This window comes from Crassostrea angulata, chromosome 1 (assembly GCF_025612915.1).
Source record: "Crassostrea angulata isolate pt1a10 chromosome 1, ASM2561291v2, whole genome shotgun sequence".
Lineage (NCBI taxonomy): Eukaryota > Metazoa > Mollusca > Bivalvia > Ostreida > Ostreidae > Magallana > Magallana angulata.
In genome coordinates, this window is record NC_069111.1 from 35,567,417 (window position 1) to 35,585,327 (window position 17,911).

Genomic DNA, 17,911 nt, shown 5'->3' on the forward strand with positions numbered 1-17,911 from the left:
AAAAGAATATGATAAATATCAGGTGCATTTCCTGCCTTGAAGAGTGATCATTGAGAAAAGGGACTGACGCATACACACCTTGCTGTGTTTACCCGAAACGTGTGTGAATAAATTGAAATTGGTCTCCTAAAGAGGTTTTTGTTTTGAGAACATCATTTATGCAAATAAAGAGCTGAAAAAGGTGCTACTGCGTGCAATATAGATACGCTGCGTGTAAGTCTCGGCGTGAGCTGCTAATTTTGCATGCTAAAAGCGAACTTCATTACGATGTAAACAATTTATATTCACAATCTCCGTGTTTGCGATTGACACACAGAACACTTTAATGCATGTAGAAAATGTAAATCAAAATATTTACCGACGTTTGGGAAAACGGGAAATAGATAGAAAATGTAAATTAATTTTAAATGCAAATGGAAATCCGTAAAACAAAATTATTTCAATTGTCAGAGTTTCATTAATTACGTATAAAACCAGACGGAGATTTTTGATTGGGGGGGGGGGGCAACCCTCGAACATACGATTGTACAATCAGAATTTATACATTACGGACGGAGATTAAAGCATGCACTGCCGTCTGGACTTGATTTTTTTGTAGGAGAGTATTCTTTTAAATTTATTATTGACTGACAGTTGGATTATGGTGTAAGGAGGACTACCTCAACGTTTCATTTCGTTTCATATTATGACTTGCGAATCAGAATTATTTTCTAGAGGCCATGGCTAAAACGTCAATTGAAATATAAAACAGCGGAATTATTCTAAACACTGTAAAAATTATTACAAGACTGAGGCCGTTCGCACGATCTCCACTGAGAATAACATGATGAATTTAAGGCCGTCAATTGTCAAAGATGAAGGCCAACATAAGGGCTTTTTCTTAAATTATCTCCAGTGTTTTAGCATAATCGGAAAACGATTACAAATCAAATTTTAATGAAATCTGGATTTACATATTAATACCAACTCTATATGTAAAAATAATGTTTAAAGCTCTTTAGGCCCCTTATTTAAAGGGTAAACCCATTTCTTTGGATGAGAAATGATTACTCATTTAATTTGAAATTTATTTTGTTTTACAAGTGTTTAGATTTGTTTTTCATGATCAGTTCTTGAGATATATTGAGAACAACGTTAAAGGGACTAGTCCGTCATGTACTTATTGGGGCTGTATATTGAAGATTGAAAGGAAGAATTATGTTAAGAACAAAATTCTGAGCATTTTTTGTTCAATATTGCTTTTTAAAATATTTCTCTGTTAAGAGATATGATAGAGCGAGCAATTGGACGTCTAGCCCCTTCAAAACCCGAATTACGTAAGATTTGAGATGATTTTTAAATGTATAGGCGTATAACTTTAAAATGAACAGTTTTTCTTCTTTAATGTATAACAAAATATTCTTAGATAAAGAGCTACATGTATCAATGAAAGACATAAGACCCCTCTGAACCCTTCATTTTAAGGGCCAGCCCCTTTTTCTTGACGGCAAATGAAAGAAATTTTGGCTGTATAAACTTTTTTTGTTCTACATGTCTTAAGAAAATAATTCAGAGAAAAAAGATAATGACAGAAAACTACAAAAAATCACGGCGATCCCTGCCGAGCTTCGGCACTTTATGCGCCAGACAGAATCAGATGCCAAATGGAACATCTACAATATTCTGACAATCATCCCTGAACATTTCAATTCAATACCTTCAATGGTTTAGGAGTAGATCCGTGGACAAACCGACCCTCTGAAAATCGCTAAAACGTTAAAATCTCGAAACAGGAAGTGACGTCATCAATTAAAAAAACCCGGTATTAGGTTCGGATGGGTACATTGTAGCTATCAGATCTGAAAGTGTCATCAAAATCGGCCGAACCGTTTTTGAGAAATCACGTGCACACAATTTGCAAGAAAAAAATAATTGTGCGAAAATGCTCCCGAAGAATAACAGAAGGGTCTTCCGTTGTTTATTATGAATGTGGCAATGATACTCACTACAATGTCCTTGGAAAATTTTAAGATCGTCTAAAGCGATATCAGAAGTAAAGTCGCTACCTCTACGTCCTGTTACTTTTATCTAAAAATATAATTATTACAAATTAAATTGTGTCTATTCATCGAAAACATATAGCATAAAGCTTTTTTTGACTCTAAGCCCTTTATAACAACTCAACGTAGAATTGTCAGTTTTGCTACCCAATCGATAGAAACCCCCAACCCCCCAACATTTAACAAATTATACAAATTAAATGTATACTCCTGCATGCATATTATTAATCATTGTTGTATAAAATTAACCAGAATTGTTTTTAAATACTTTGTTTTGTATAAAAAATATTTTAAAAATCAACATGAAAACATACCATTTCTGCATTAGCCGGAAATGATACGAAACCTCGTTTCCATTCCGAGTCTACATGTCCCGACTGTGACCATCGGGAGATTTCTGATCCAGATTTGTCATGGATTATGACATCTAAATTTCCCATTTCACGTCCTCTCATGTGAAAATAAAATTGGAAGCAAGCATATGTTGCTAGAAAATATTAAAGATTACGATTAATCAAGAGGTTAAACTGTCATAAAATTTAAACGATTAAATTTAACCAGTTAAAAAAAAAATGGTTAGGTTTTATTTTTATGTCAAAAATCAGTATAGAGATAACCCCCCCCCCCCCCTCCAGAAATTTGTAACTTGTTTTTTTTCCCATCGGTATGACTTTTGCAAAAAGCAAGTGGATTATTTAACCAAATACAGAGAACATCCTGATGCTTGCTGAGTTTTTTTATAGTCAGTAAGTACAGACCAGACACAATCTACAATAATTGGACTCCGAACAAACATGTTTACTATTTAGAAGCTATTTTATAGCTTCTTTTGTAGTTTAAGTTACTGTGCTAGTCTTTTGTTTTTATTTTCATATTATGTAATAAAGTTTTTAAGTCTTCAACAAGGGATTGGTTGTGCCAAAAACACGAACAATTATATTGTCCACCATTTGGGACAACCAGTTATTACACCAAAAAATAATTTATCGAAAATGTAACATATCTCTCTTGATATGAGCTGTTAAAAAATTACATTTTTGACGGACACATATAAAGGGAGAAGACAACAGCTACTTCTCGACATCTGGGTGATCTTGCTGAATCTTAACTTGATTGTATATTGCTATACCCCTGTAAAACAGTTACTATTTATTTTGACTGTTGGACTGAAACTGTTGGATTGGAACTGTTAAATTCGATTGTTAAAAAAGACTATTGACCGGTGACGTCATAAGAAGACTGTTGACCGGTGACGTCACATTCTGCGAAACGAGTTATTGATTAGAAGGGGTATAATAAAACAATTGTTGACTGTTTCTCGGGCAACAGTTGGTCCGTCGGCCCCCGGCCTTGGACAACGGTTTGCGAGCCGGTCCGACAGATATACTGTTACCCTTGACACCAGTCAACAACTGTATTTTTGAAAGCATACGATAATTGTAATCTAAGAACATCAATATGTTTGAATGGCTTTGTTTTTATTCTTCCATTTTATTAAAAAAAGAGCCATTAATTTAGTTTTATATATCGATTAAATCACATGAGAACTGCAAAAACGGCAAGCCCTCTCACTGTCCGTTTAGTATTAATATTACATGTAATAAAATATTATGTATATTAGAAAACCTAAATTAGGAAAAATGACTATCAGCCCAATATTTTATTTATATCCCACACGATTATAGGGGTGCCCATGCCCTAAGTGCCTATAGTACATAGATATTTCTGCTCAAAACATATAGTGTGATATTGTGTGGGAAATACTACCAGAAGTTCTCCTTATTATCGTTAAAAGTGCGGTCAAACGATGCCATTTTTGATCGACTTGCTCAGGTAAATCGATTGAAGTCGATTGTTATGATGGTCACACAATACGACTTAACAATCGATTTTCAATTTCTTAAACATAATAAATATTATTGTTGTACGGAAAAAAGTCATTGTGACGCCACGATTCTCACAACAAAGTCGATTAAAAATAGAATGCACTTCAGATTTTCAACAGACTTTGCTTTCGATTTTCGACTTAGGTGGTACACGGTACGATGAGAAAATCGGATGGAAAATCGGACACAAAATCGAATGAATCCTGTGACCGCACCTGTACATGCTTAGCCTGGAAAAGACTAATACAATGAAAGTATCCTATTGGAATAAACAAAGGACTGGGACGAAGGAAAAAGCCAGGTCATTGGGTTCGCTTTAGCGGAACCTAGGCAATCGTAGTGCAAACCCAAAACAAACACATCTTTTTGCAAAAACAGACCACACTACGAACCACGAGCAAACAAATTTCAAAGCTAGCTAAGGACCGTATTTGGTCTTACATTGTGTCCTATTGTAATTCAATAATGTATTTTGCTGATTTAATCTGATAAATTTTGCGTGATAATTAAAGATGAATTGTATACTGTAAAATAATGTAAAATCATTGATTATTTACCCATACAATATACTAACATGATTAGGTATTCATGTTCAATTTTCGAGTCAACAACTCCAACGTCTGCAGGCACGTATGTAAAATTTCCATGCGCTAGTATTATTATTTGGTCAAAGAAATTGTAGTTTAAAGGCTTAAGAGAGAAGTTTGGTTATGGTTAGGGTATTTGCCTAAATCTAGGTTCAATAAAGAGTTAAAGATTGTTGTATTTGCTAACATTGTTTGCTAAAAAAAATGTACTTAGTCAGACTTGCTTATGGTACGTTGAAATAAAAAAAAAGATTGTGTGCTTGCTCAGATTAAAGTTTGCTAAAGATATTTCCATCACTCCTTCATCCCCCGCAGACACGCCAGATGCTTCTGTATAGACGTAAAATTTCCCATCCTTAGCTGAATATGGTCCAGTATCATCACTAGGTGTTCCACGCTTAGAATAAAAATGATGATGTATTCATTTGACTGACATTAGCTAAATTACACGTATTTATCAGATTCTGTTCTTTTTGTAAAATATCATTTGATACTATAATTTAAAAGTGAATTCCAATTCAATGAATTAATTGTCATATTCCTCAGTTAAATTTTTCGATTCTCGCATATACCAACAGATATCTCGTTACATTGCATCATGTATTCACTTTCATTAATCATTTTATTAATTGATTAATTATATTTCGTTTTACATACACTATGCTTTCTCCATTTCATTTCCCCCTGAAAATCTATGGAACATGCTTTAATGTATGTTTCGAAGGAACAGGAATACAAAACAAAATCTTCGTCTGAAAAAAACCCATGAAACTGATTACTGTTACCGGACACGTCAAAATATAAACCTCAATTCGTCAACAAACTATTGGAAATTTCATCTGAACGTTAAGCCGAATCAATTCTAAAAATATGATGTTACAAATGTATTTCTAGTAGAAACAAATATAAGGAGATTTATTCACCTTTACTGTTTGACTGACTAAATACAATAATATTGTACCTGATTTTATTATATGATATCCTAACTCTTTGTAGGAGAAAATAGTTAATATATGCAAGTAATCTCTTGAGAATTAGTTATTTTCATAACTTTTTTAAAGTGGAAACTTATTTGTAATGAAAGCAAATAATGTAGAATCAGCCTACCAGTCTTAAATCTCATTATGGCATTGCAATGACTGATACTATACATAACAAATCAACGAAATCGTTCTTTTTTAAACACGAGATAAGGATAGTGTTTCAGAGAGACTTTCTAATGCATCTGTTGGAGAGTAAATCTAACCTGAGCAGTTTGTAGGTTTGATAAAAACACCATCGTTACAAAAACAATTGTTGGCATCACAGAACGAGTGTTCGTCACATTCTGTTTTCTCTCCACACGTACACTTAATTCCAGTCCATCCATTTTTGCACAAACATTCTCCGGTATCCGTGTCACATGATATAGATTTACTTTGATCGCAAGCACAAGATTTATCACATTGTGCTCCAAATGTAAAAGGTGGACAATCTGGAAGAAGAAGATACATATAAAAACTGACCTACGAAAATAATACATTTCAATACTATTACTTTTGTTAAAAACTTTAACATCTAGGCCAAAAAAATGGAAGATAAAATTGTTATATCACTTTTTGAGACCTTTTTGCACTAATTTTTCAATAGAAACAATTTGATAGGAAATAAAAACTTTCTGAATATCAAGATTTTTATGAACTCAATACAGTGGGTCTAGTTGTGTCTTCAGTATCTAATTAAAATAATAACCCATTGGGACCAGTGATGCATTTTTTTCGCAAAACGGCTACAATGCCATAATTCTTGCAAAATGTGTCTAAAATTTTCAGATCTCTTCAAAATGTTTGCATGTTTATGCGCTGATGTTCAATCAAACTCTGTAATATTGATTCTTAAATGTGAAACAAGTCATACATAAAACGTTTCTTCAAAAATATTACCAGTTTAAAGTTTGCCTGCTTAAAGAAGTAAAATCAAATGCTAAGCGCAAAAAATTGTCATTTATTGTGTGGTTTTACTGATTTTTCTCTAGAAAAGAGTTCTCGGGAAAACTTCTCGGTTTTTTGACTTCATGTGAACTTACTTTATGAATGTTGTGTAATAATGAAATAATAACATGTTTGTATTATATAAATAAAAACATTGATACTTATTTTAAAAATAATGGTTACATGCACAGTAAACTTAAAACGTGACGAGCGAGATACCTTAAGCTTCTATTCTTTTAAATTATCTATAGTAGGAGGGTTTGATCCCCTATGAGTTGTGTAAACATACTTGCAAGCAAGTTTGATTTAATGGGGCCCTACACTCAGTACCATGTGAGTTCAAATTTGATACACTCGTTTTTAAATGTACTTCCTGACAATGGCTCAAAATATTAAGATTTGTTTTTCTACATTATACACACACTGATATTACAAGGAAGAAATATCGGCTAGTCGTACAATAAATCTTCGATTTTATACCTTTAGTACTTTGATTTAATAAACCACTAGGCGGTTAATGAAATTGTATGAATTCTGTAGTTATTGAATTAATCAGTATAGTAATCTTAGTAATTTAGCAAATAAAGAACGTAAAATTAGCGTAAAACAGATATTTTATCACTATTCACTGTGCTGCTGGTATATGGTTCGATGACTTTATTTCAAACATACCTATTTTTTCAAAAGGACAGAAAAGCCATATAAAGGTCCAAAAACTTGGAGGAAGGGGGTATCTAACGGCAAAGGGGATGTGCTACTGCACCCTTTCTATGTATTTTTGCCAGTTTGGACCATTCTGCCTAATTGGTACATATCAGTTTTTTCCAAAAAATTGCCAAAAACAACTTTTTTTTCTTTATATCAACAATAGGGCAGTATACATGTTCAAGAGACCTTAATGAAAAATAGCTGGTTTATTTTGATAAACTTTTGGTAACAAAATATATATTTCCAAATAATTTTTTAAAATGTACTTAAACGGTATAATTTTGTTTTTTTTAAATTTCCAAAAAATATGCAATTTTGTGATTTTTTTGTAAGGCCGTATGAAAAATAAATCTAACATTTTTAAAATGTATTTTAACAAAAATCAATTTGGCTGTTTTCATTTGATAATTGTTAATTGATTTTACTTAAGTTATTACCTAACATGTCGTATTTAGGTGCATTATTTAATAAATTCTTTATTGCCAGATCATTCTTTATTAAATATATTGTCAGTGATAAACAGGAAAACAAACAGGCCAAGGTATAAATATTTCGGCTTTTTAACTAAGTTTTAAAGTTTTTTTCTGTTCAAATATAGAGAATTTTTGTTTCACACAAATTGATGAAATTTCTCGATCTAACTTAGATTTATGCATAATTGCAATAATACAAAAATGATCGAAGAAAAACTTGAATACCATTTAATTTAAACAAGAAAATTAATTTGAATCCAATTATGTGATTATATACTGAACAATAAGAACAATTATACTTACTACAATGTTCTTTGTAAATTTTGAAATCGTCCAAAGCGATATCTGATTCGTAGTCGCTACCTCTACGCCCTGTTATATTTATCTTAAAATATAAAATTTTATAGTATTTGTCTCTTCCAATTAACATAAAGTTGTGTACTAATTTATACGATAAATTAAACTAATTTTTTCCTCTAAAAACTGCAAATCTAACAGCTTACAGAACAAATCGTCCAACAACATATATTAAAAGTTTAGTCCAAAATTAGATATGCTAATTCATAACTATGAGAATATTTGTACTTCATTTATTCTCTTTGTAATCAATTTAGCATTTGAGTTTGAATAAACCATTCGATTTTCTGAAAATTTACTTTTCAAAGCTGTAATGTAGTGATAATTTCTATATTTCAGAACATAAAATTGTACCATTTCTGCATTAACCGGAAGAAATACAAATCCTTGGTTCCATCCCGTGTCTACATGCCCTGACTTTGACCATCGAGCGATTTCTGATCCAGATCTGTCTTCCACTATCACATCTAAATCGCCCATATCACTTCCTCTCATGTGAAAATAAAATTGGAAGCAAGCATTTGTTGCTAAAATATTAAGAATTGTCAATAAGACTAAACATAATTAAACATTATTATCATTATAACAACAATTGATTTATCATAGGAAATAGTCAAGTGAAATTATCATAAAAATAAATAAAATTACGAATATAAAGTTTTCAGGTAATTTGATTCATGACTATTCTTATTCTCGTTTTTTTGTAAAGACCACCAAAAATATGTGGTATTGCGGACCTTGATTAAAGACAAAAACATCAGGAGACGTACAAAGTCGTTCAACGGCAGCAATTGTATCCGGGCATTGATTGATGATATCGTGAACTTTTATGATTGTGAATACAATGTAGCTAATAGTGAATAAATAGTAAAGGAATACATGTTATGGACAGTTGCACTACGACGCATAGCATGTTAAGTATGCTGACGAAAAAAGAAATAAGAACAGGCACGTTGACAAATTAAACATGTGTTATTCTTAAGCTATTTTAACTCAGTAACGATTGTAAAACTTTAGGAATTATCGTAAGCAAAATGCAAACTAAATAGTTTTGTATATGTGTTGCTTTTGTGTTTTAAGAGTTATCTTTCTTTTGATTTTATTTATAGTTTTTGCTTATCTGTGTTTTTAGTTCGAGACGATTGTGCCCTACCACAGTGTTAGTTAAATGTTTTTATTTGTCTTATGCATTGTGTAAATGATTATATATGAATGTAGGCTATCTTTTAATTCAACCTTTTGTATGCATAGTGTCTAATTTCTGCAAAGTAATTGTTCAATGTTATATAAACATGTACCGTACGTGGTTGATTTTAGGAAATCAATCTAAGGAAAGTTTTACTTATTAATTTTTTCTTCCATTCTTGGTAAGTGATTGAACTATTATGTATAGGTAATTTAGCAAGATATTTCTAGGAAGTTTGTATTATTTACACACTACCCCTATTTGTTCTAAAAATGTATGGAATACTGTTCATGTCATACATCTTTTTACATGTATCGGTACTCTATTTTCACATTGCTGTGATTGTATTTGTATTTTTTCCAGCTTTTTACCTTAAACACAATAAAGGTTATACTACTGTTTCCAGGACATCACTGTAAAAAGACTACAACTGGCCAAAACGCCCTCACCATGACCACAAGTACTACAGGTGATAATTTTAATCCAGGATCAGTGCCCAATTCTTCAGAGGCGGAACAGGAGATAGAGCTTCAAGCAGCTTCAGGAGATTTGACTCGAAGCATTTTCATGACAGAAAAGGGTTCTGAACAATTTCAAGTATCTTGTAACTCACATCTCAAGAAAATAAAAAAGGTATGGTGTGCGGTTTAAGACATAATCAAGAAAATAGAACATTGAAAATCGTCTCGAGTAAAAGAAGTGATGACTCTACATGAAGAAACTAAAAGACATGTAACAGAATAAGAATCTTTAAGCACAAGTTTTTTTTAGACTATTTAAATAGATGTTATTCTGCTCAAGATAAGAAATGGAGCGGTTCAGTGCAACATCGAGGGGCGACCGGACATCCATAGATTCAGCCATGAGAAAACTTGCTATGTCTATACAGGATCAACAGATCAAAGACAGTGTGTCTCGAGTCTCAACAACGTCTACATCCTCCACACACAGTTTGAGTTCATTCACGACCAGAAAGAGAGCAAAAGCAAGGGCTCTGAAAGCCTCATTTAAATTCTCTGAAGATCAAGCAAAGTTAGAGCGAAAACTGGCGGAGCTATCCCTACACTATGCCATTACAGAAAGTAAAGTGCTTATATAAACACTGAAATGACATTGCTGAACATGAAAAAAGAAACGCTCGAACTGGAAACAGAAGCCAGTGTATTAGAAGAAGGAGAGTATGGTGATTCCATGAAGTCAGCCCTCAGAAGCTTAAAACAAGAAGCTACAAAGTTCATTCACGACCAGAAAGAGAGCAAAAGCAAGGGCTCTGAAAGCCTCATTTAAATTCTCTGAAGATCAAGCAAAGTTAGAGCGAAAACAGGCGAAGCTATCCCTACACTATGCCATTACAGAAAGTAACGTGCTTATATAAACACTGAAATGACATTGCTGAACATGAAAAAAGAAACGCTCGAACTGGAAACAGAAGCCAGTGTATTAGAAGAAGGAGAGTATGGTGATTCCATGAAGTCAGCCCTCAGAAGCTTAAAACAAGAAGCTACAGAAGACCGTATAACAGCTTACTTGGAAAACATGTCACCAGCTTCAGTTTCAAATCAGCCGGAGCATACAGTTCAAGAACCTTCATTGAATGTTTTGCTTCTCCATTTGAACCACAAGCGGCGAAGACCCAACATCCACTCCTGCCTCCAGAGACTGAAACACCATCAACTTCTGTTACATCGGACTTCACAAGATATTTGTTGAAGAAAGACTTATTGTTATCCCGTCTATCAAACTTTAATGACAAGCCTGAGTTTTGTCCCACATGGAAAAACAGTTTCAAAGCAATCATGCAGGAGTTACAAGCTTCACCATAGAGGAACTGGATCTGTTCGTAAAATGGACAGGTCCCTTGTCACAACGCCATGTACTGATATCAAAGCTGCAAATCCGAACAACCCAAGATAATGCAGTAACTAGGAGTTGGAGTCGTCTCGACGAAGGGTACGGTTGTCCAGAAATGATGTAAGCAGCGTTGAAGTCCAATCTATTCCTCAGAAAATTCCTCAGACCGAAAGTACCCCCCCCAACCACACACACCTTTCATACATTGAACAAGTGCAGGGGGTTCAAACAGAAGTCCTTAGAAGAGAGAAGAAACATTTTTTAAAGCGGGATGATAAATGTTTCTGTTGCTCTGACTCTTGTTCCCACACGATGCGTGATTATCGGGCAGCAGTCAAGTGTGAGGATTGTGTCAGTTCAGCCCATCCAACAGCTCTTCGACTGGAAACTCAGCGTAGGAAAAACTATGGCAGGGAGTCGCAGAATTTATTACAAGATGTCAGCTCGGCATGAACGCAGATTTGCAGAAAACAGTTTGGAGGCAAGTCTTGCTCCAAAACTTTGCTTATGCGTGTGTATCCCTAAGGAGAACCTCAATTAGCAGTCAATATGTATGCAGTCATAGATGATCAGTCAAACCGCTCCCTTGTGAGCCCCAGATTCGTAACATTATTCGATTGTGGAAGTAAAGCAATAACCTATACACTTTCATCTTGTGGATGTAGTATACAGACCTTTGGAAGTAAATTAAAGCAGAAGGATTTGTATATAGGCATATTGCGTTGGATGTGTCCTGAATCTTCCAGCCCTCATCGAGTGTCATCAGGTTTCTTGTGCCCAGGATGAGATCTCTACACCGGAAGTGACTTTACATTACAGTCATCTGACCGACATAGCAGAGCTGATACCTCCACTAGATCCGGATAGTAGCGCACCATGTACTTGACCAGCGTATAGGTGAGACGTGCCTTGGCAAGACTCATGCACCTACACACGTTACAACCTAAAAGACTCATTTACTGGGATCAGGCCGTGTATCCTTCATTCCACCATGTACGAATGAGTTCAAGATACGAGAAAACCTGAACTGTGTGATATATGGCATAGAAACTGTAAAAACTCCCAACATTGTATGACAATGAAGACTTTGGTAGGAATGTTTTTCAAAGAACACAAGATGACGAGAAACCTGGTATGTCTGTGGACGACGCAGCAATGATAAAATTGTGTTCATCTTTCACCTGCGCCAAGCTGGTTATACATGCATTAAAATTTCGTCATTCAGTTGTTTACACATAGCAGGGAGAGTCTCCAAACTACTAGTTTACAGATAGTCTTTTACTTAAAACTAAGCTTTAAAACTGTCGATTATTTGATACTGGTTTTTAACATGCATGAATTCTGTACGTCTAGCATTAACGGCAGCATCTTTGTAAAGGAAACATGCGGTTTTATAGTGGTTTGATATCATACACTTTTAACGTTAAGATACATTCCTTGAGAACTATCGACAGGAATGCAGATCGTGACGTCAAAGTTAATTATGACGTCATATCGTATGAAGTACAGACAAGTGACTTTCTAAACATCACTGTAAAATCCATTGGGAAGCCTTAACATGCCCGCGGACTTTACATTTCTCAAGATTATGGACCAAGAATTTCAGAAGAGTGAGAATGGGCATTGGACAGCTCCACTCCCATTTCGATAGCTACATAGTAAACTGCTAAACAACAGAGACAATGCTCTAAGAAGAGCCAAATAATTAGAAGTTAGTCTACGGAGGGATGCAGTGAAGAGGGAACACTTCCTTGCTTTCATGGATGGACTGATAAAGAATGGCCATGCAGAGATTGCACCACCTCTGTCACAGACGGATAAATGTTGGTACTTACCTTTATACGGTATATACCCTGTATCATCCAAAGAAACCAAACCAGCTGAGAGCAGTTTTCGACTCTTCTGCTAAGTATGGAGGGATATCGCTCAATGACGTTCTTCTTACTGGCCCTTATCTCACTAACAGCCTGTTAGGAGTTTTGATTAGATTTCGTCAAGAAGCTGTGGCTATTTTGGGCGACATATAACAGATGATTTGCTTCAAAGTGCGGGAGGACTATCACAACTTTCTGCGATTTTTCTGGTTTTGAGATAATGACCCAGATCAGCCTCTGGTAGAGTATCGTATGACGGTTCATGTTTTGGGCAACCGGCCCTTCCCGGCAGTCGCCACGTACATACTCTACATTTGGTAAAGATTTGACAGTTATGTTGTGAACAATTTCTATGTAGACGATGGTCTTGTGTCTTTACCTGCCCCATCAGAGTCGATTGATCTCATGAAAAGGACGCAGAGAGCTTTGATGTCAGAAGGCGGCCTGCGCTTACACAAGATCACATCAAATCAAACAGAAGTTTTAAGCGCCTTCCCCCAGAAGATCTTGCAAAGGGTATGATGGACTTAGAATGGACTTCAATAGAATTTGAAATTGACCTGCTTCCAAGTCAACTCAGTTTGGGTCTCAACTGGAAATAAGAAACTGTCACCTTCTTCTTTGAGGTTAAGATGCAAGACAAACCTTTTACCAGAAGAGACGTACTGTAATGCATTTACAGTATATTTGATCCTATCGGATTTGCCACGCCCGTCATCATAGAGGGATTTGGTTCTTTGCACGATACACTGGGATGATCCTTTACCATTAGATCTTTATGTCACCTAGCTAACCTTCACATCTCACGGAAATACTCACCTGAGTCCCCAGAACTGTGTAAGGAAAAATCCATACATGTATTTTGCGATGCGTCAGAACTCGTCATTGTGGCTGTTGGTTATATTAAGATAACCTCCTCAGATGATGAAAGCCATCTCGGATTTGTGTAAGGAAAGGCGAAACTTGCTCCAATTCATGGACATTTAATTCCGAGACTGGAGTTATGTGCTGCCGTGCTAGTAGTAGAAATTTCTTGCTCTATTGCAGACCACTTGTCTCAGTGATTTTACTCAGATAGCAAAGTTGTGTTGGGATACATATTTAACACAACTGGTAGGTTTTATACTTATGTAGCCAACTGTATATCATACATTCGGAAATTTACGAAACCAGAGCAATGGGCCTTTGTACCAACCAAAGACAACGCAGTCGATGCAGCCCAAGGCCGCTGCCGACTCATCAGTTGAAGGACAGCTCTTGGCTGGAAGATCCCACTTACCTGCTTCAACAAGGCAAAGACGAAGAGCAAGACTTTGACATTGTGAATCCTGAGAGTGATAAGGAAATTAAACCTATCGCCTGCATGAAACCAACTTATCTGTACCATTGCTAGGATCTCACAGATTCTGCAAGTTTTCAAACTGGACTATTCTTGTGCGGACATCTGCATTTCTTCAGCTCATCATCAGATCATTTTGTGGCTATAACGAGTGCAAGGGTTGGCATTATTGCACAAAAACGAGAACCGTTGAAACATGTCAAGAAGCAAAAAAAAATGATCATCAGGACTGGTCAACAAGAGGTTTATAGAGAGGAAATTGACTAATCTAAAGCAAGGCAAGCCTTACCTTGCTCAAGTTCCTTGTTGTGTTTTGGAGATTTCCTTGACTCAGATGATATTCTCAGAGTGGGGGGACATTTGAATAGGAGTAACATGCCACAAGCTGAAGTAAACCCTATTGTTATCCCAGGAAAGCATCACATAGCCACACTCCTAACCAGATATTTTCATGATTTAGCACAACACCAGGGGATACACATTCCCGCTAGAACCATTAGGAATGCTGGCTACTGGATTACAGGCAGCAAACACTTGATATCGTCCATTATCTACATTTGCGTGAAATGTAGAAAACTGCGTGGAAAGTTTGCATGTCAGAAGATGGCAACCCCCCCCCCCCCCGATCATCTTGAGCCAGGTCCACCATTCACGTACAATGGCTTAGATACGTTTTGCCCCTGGGAAGTAGTCACCAGGAAGACAAGAGGTGGGGCTGCTAATGCTAAAAGTTGGGCCATTCTCTTCACGTGCATGGTTAGTAGAGGAGTACATACTGAGGTCGTTGAGGAGATGTCCTTGTCACCATTCATTAATGCCTTCAAACGCTTTGTTGCAATCAAAAGTGGAGTCAAGCAGATACGCTCTGAGAGGGGAACACATTTCGTTGGCGCCACGATTGATCTTCGCATCAACGCAGTAAATGTTTAGGATAGACCCGTGAGAGAGTATCTGTGATCATGCTTAAAGACAATTCAGTGATACGTAACTTGTGGCCCCTGGGAAGAGTTGTCAAAGTGTTTCCTAGCACTGATGGACAATAGTGACAGACATTCCGCAACATTTCTTTGACCTGTAACCGAACTGGTCGTTTCGATCCAAATTGAATGAACTGTTTTGCATAAACTTGATATTGTTTGTGTATTTTAAACTCAGCTGATTTGATTTATTGCATAGTGATGTTTATAACATCAAGCGGGGAGTGTGTTGCTTTTGTGTTTTAAGAGTTATCTTTCTTTTGATTTCGTTTAGAGTTTTTGCCCTTGTAAGGTACTTTCATCAGCCATATATGCTGATCTGTATTTTTAGTTCGAGGCAATTTTGGCCTACTACAGTGTAAGTTAAATGTTTTTATTTGTCTTATGCATTGTGTAAATAATTATATATGAGTGTAGGCTATCTTCTGATTCAACCTATTGTATGCATAGTGTCTAATTTCTGCAAAATAATTGTTCAATGTTTTATAAACATGTACTGCACGTGGTTGATAGGTCAACTTTTGATTATTGAAATTAAGGAAAGTTTTACTTATTAATACTTTCTTCCATTCTTTGTAAGTGATTGAACTATTATGTATAGGTAATTTAGCAAGATATTTCTAAGATATTTGTTTTATTTACACACTACCCCTATTTGTTCTAAAAATGTATGGAACACTGTTCATGTCATAAATGATTTTATTTGTTCTCTATTTTCACTTTGCTGTATTTGTATTTGTATTTTTCAGCTTTCTACCTTACACACAATAAAGGTTATACTACTGTCTCTGGGACAGAACAGTATACATAATATGTCCACGGATGCCAACGTTGAGTTTTTAAGTTTGTCGTACATTAATTTTGTAAGTTTTTGATGCACAGGTCCAATCGTGTTCCCCGAACGCTTTTCATACATATTGAAACACCTCGGCAATCTGCTGGAATATTATGTAGCTCTTTCATGTTCGGTAAACAAAATGTGATTAGTTTTCACTTAACCTATTTTTCGGGCGATACAAAGACTTGTATAGACTTTTATAACGCTTGCCTCGGGACCCTAGATTTCTCTGCATGAAAAACGCATTAAACGTGTTTATGTTTTACATGAATCAAATTTAATTAGAAATAATTGGTGCGACTTTGAAAAGGTACTTGTTATGCAAACATAAAATTGCAATAAAAACAGTGTATTTAGTCATGCGTGCTGATAACACGTTGAGTTAGAAATTGGGTACTTGCTTAGATTTAAGTTTGCTAAAGATATTTCCATTACTCCTTCATCCCCCGTAGACAGGCCAGTTGCTTCCGTATAGGCGTAAAACGTCCCCTCCTTAGCCGAATATGGTCCAGTATCATCACTAGGTGTTCCGTCCTTAGAATTAAAAAAGATATCACCGTTGCATTTTAGAAGAGCGTATTAAAGAAAAAAGTATTTAAAAAATCCAATTAATATTCATTTAGATAAAATAAAAAGCTAAAGAATTACAGAAGCAGTAAACATACACTATGCTTTCTCCATTTCATTTCCCCATGATTATAAATTGAGCATGTTTCAATGTCTGTTTCGAAGGAACACGAATACAAAACCAAAACTTCATCTAAAAAAAAACCCCATAAAACTATTAAATGCTGCACAACACGGCCAGAGTATTAATATTCAAAATGGCAACAAACTGTAAGAAATTTTATTTTGAACGTTTCAACGAATCAATTCTGAAAATATGATGCAATTGCTGTAACAACAACTTTTTTCAATTACTGTATGGCTGACATCATAATTATATTGTTCTTGATTATAAGATTTTATTTCTTAGCTCAGGACTAGTAAGTAAAAGCTCTTTTGATAATTATTCTTTTCATACATTTACATGTACATATACAAAATCTTCTTCAACGCAACCATCATCTAAATGTTAAACACCTACGTAAATGTAAACGAATTCTCTAAAAAGATATTTTGGTTAAATGGAAACTAGTCTGGAGGAATTATCTCATTTTCAGTTGAGTCTTTAACTAGATTTATTTAAACTGAAACGAATGACAGATTAATATCAACAAAGATAATAAAATTAATTGATGTTTCTAATCAAGGTAGGGTATGTATATACTTTATAGATGGAATTGATTGAGGTGCTTCGTTTACAGGGGATTGGATTGCAATAGTTACAACCCCCTTTAGAAATAAAGAGAAGAGAGAGAGAGATTTATACTTGGTTATAATTTGAGTAATTGGATATTTTCTAATTAACTTTTTCGTCAGGCGATGTGTTTCATGTCAAAACTAAAATGAGAAATGTTTTGGTTAAGGAAATTAAAAACGACCAGTAACAACAAGAGGCCCAGAGGTCACATCGCTCACCTGAGCATCACAGTGCAACATTAACCATAACCCTGACTAAGCAGATTTATTAAGTCCAATACATTATTTGGGACACTTTAGTAAAGTATGACTTGTTTAAAAAGATTTTTTTGCATATAGATTTATTTTAAACAATGAACCCCTTTTGTTGTTCCAACAATTTAGAATCAAATTTATCATGATGACTTCTCATAATGTTTTAATATATGATAATATTTTAAACTGTAGAATTGTTCTTATTGAAACAAATATTATTTTTAAATATTTTTCAATTATATTCCTATACTGGAAATATCCCAAAGACC

The 17,911-nt window shown here is 35.0% G+C and overlaps 1 protein-coding gene across 5 annotated transcripts in view; it reads right to left on the bottom strand.

The window, feature by feature from the left end:
- LOC128187909 (MAM and LDL-receptor class A domain-containing protein 1-like) overlaps positions 1 to 17,911 on the bottom strand; it is a 97,826-nt gene that overhangs the window by 15,997 nt on the left and 63,918 nt on the right. For all 5 annotated transcript variants that reach the window (XM_052858601.1, XM_052858609.1, XM_052858596.1 and 2 more), the window contains exons 8-16: positions 16,751 to 16,845; positions 16,487 to 16,619; positions 8,375 to 8,547; positions 7,967 to 8,048; positions 5,759 to 5,986; positions 5,170 to 5,264; positions 4,777 to 4,909; positions 2,354 to 2,526; positions 1,986 to 2,067 (exon numbers count right to left, since the gene is read on the bottom strand). In XM_052858601.1, coding sequence (XP_052714561.1) covers positions 1,986 to 2,067; positions 2,354 to 2,526; positions 4,777 to 4,909; positions 5,170 to 5,264; positions 5,759 to 5,986; positions 7,967 to 8,048; positions 8,375 to 8,547; positions 16,487 to 16,619; positions 16,751 to 16,845 — 1,194 coding nt within the window. The remainder of the gene's footprint in view (positions 1 to 1,985; positions 2,068 to 2,353; positions 2,527 to 4,776; positions 4,910 to 5,169; positions 5,265 to 5,758; positions 5,987 to 7,966; positions 8,049 to 8,374; positions 8,548 to 16,486; positions 16,620 to 16,750; positions 16,846 to 17,911) is intronic.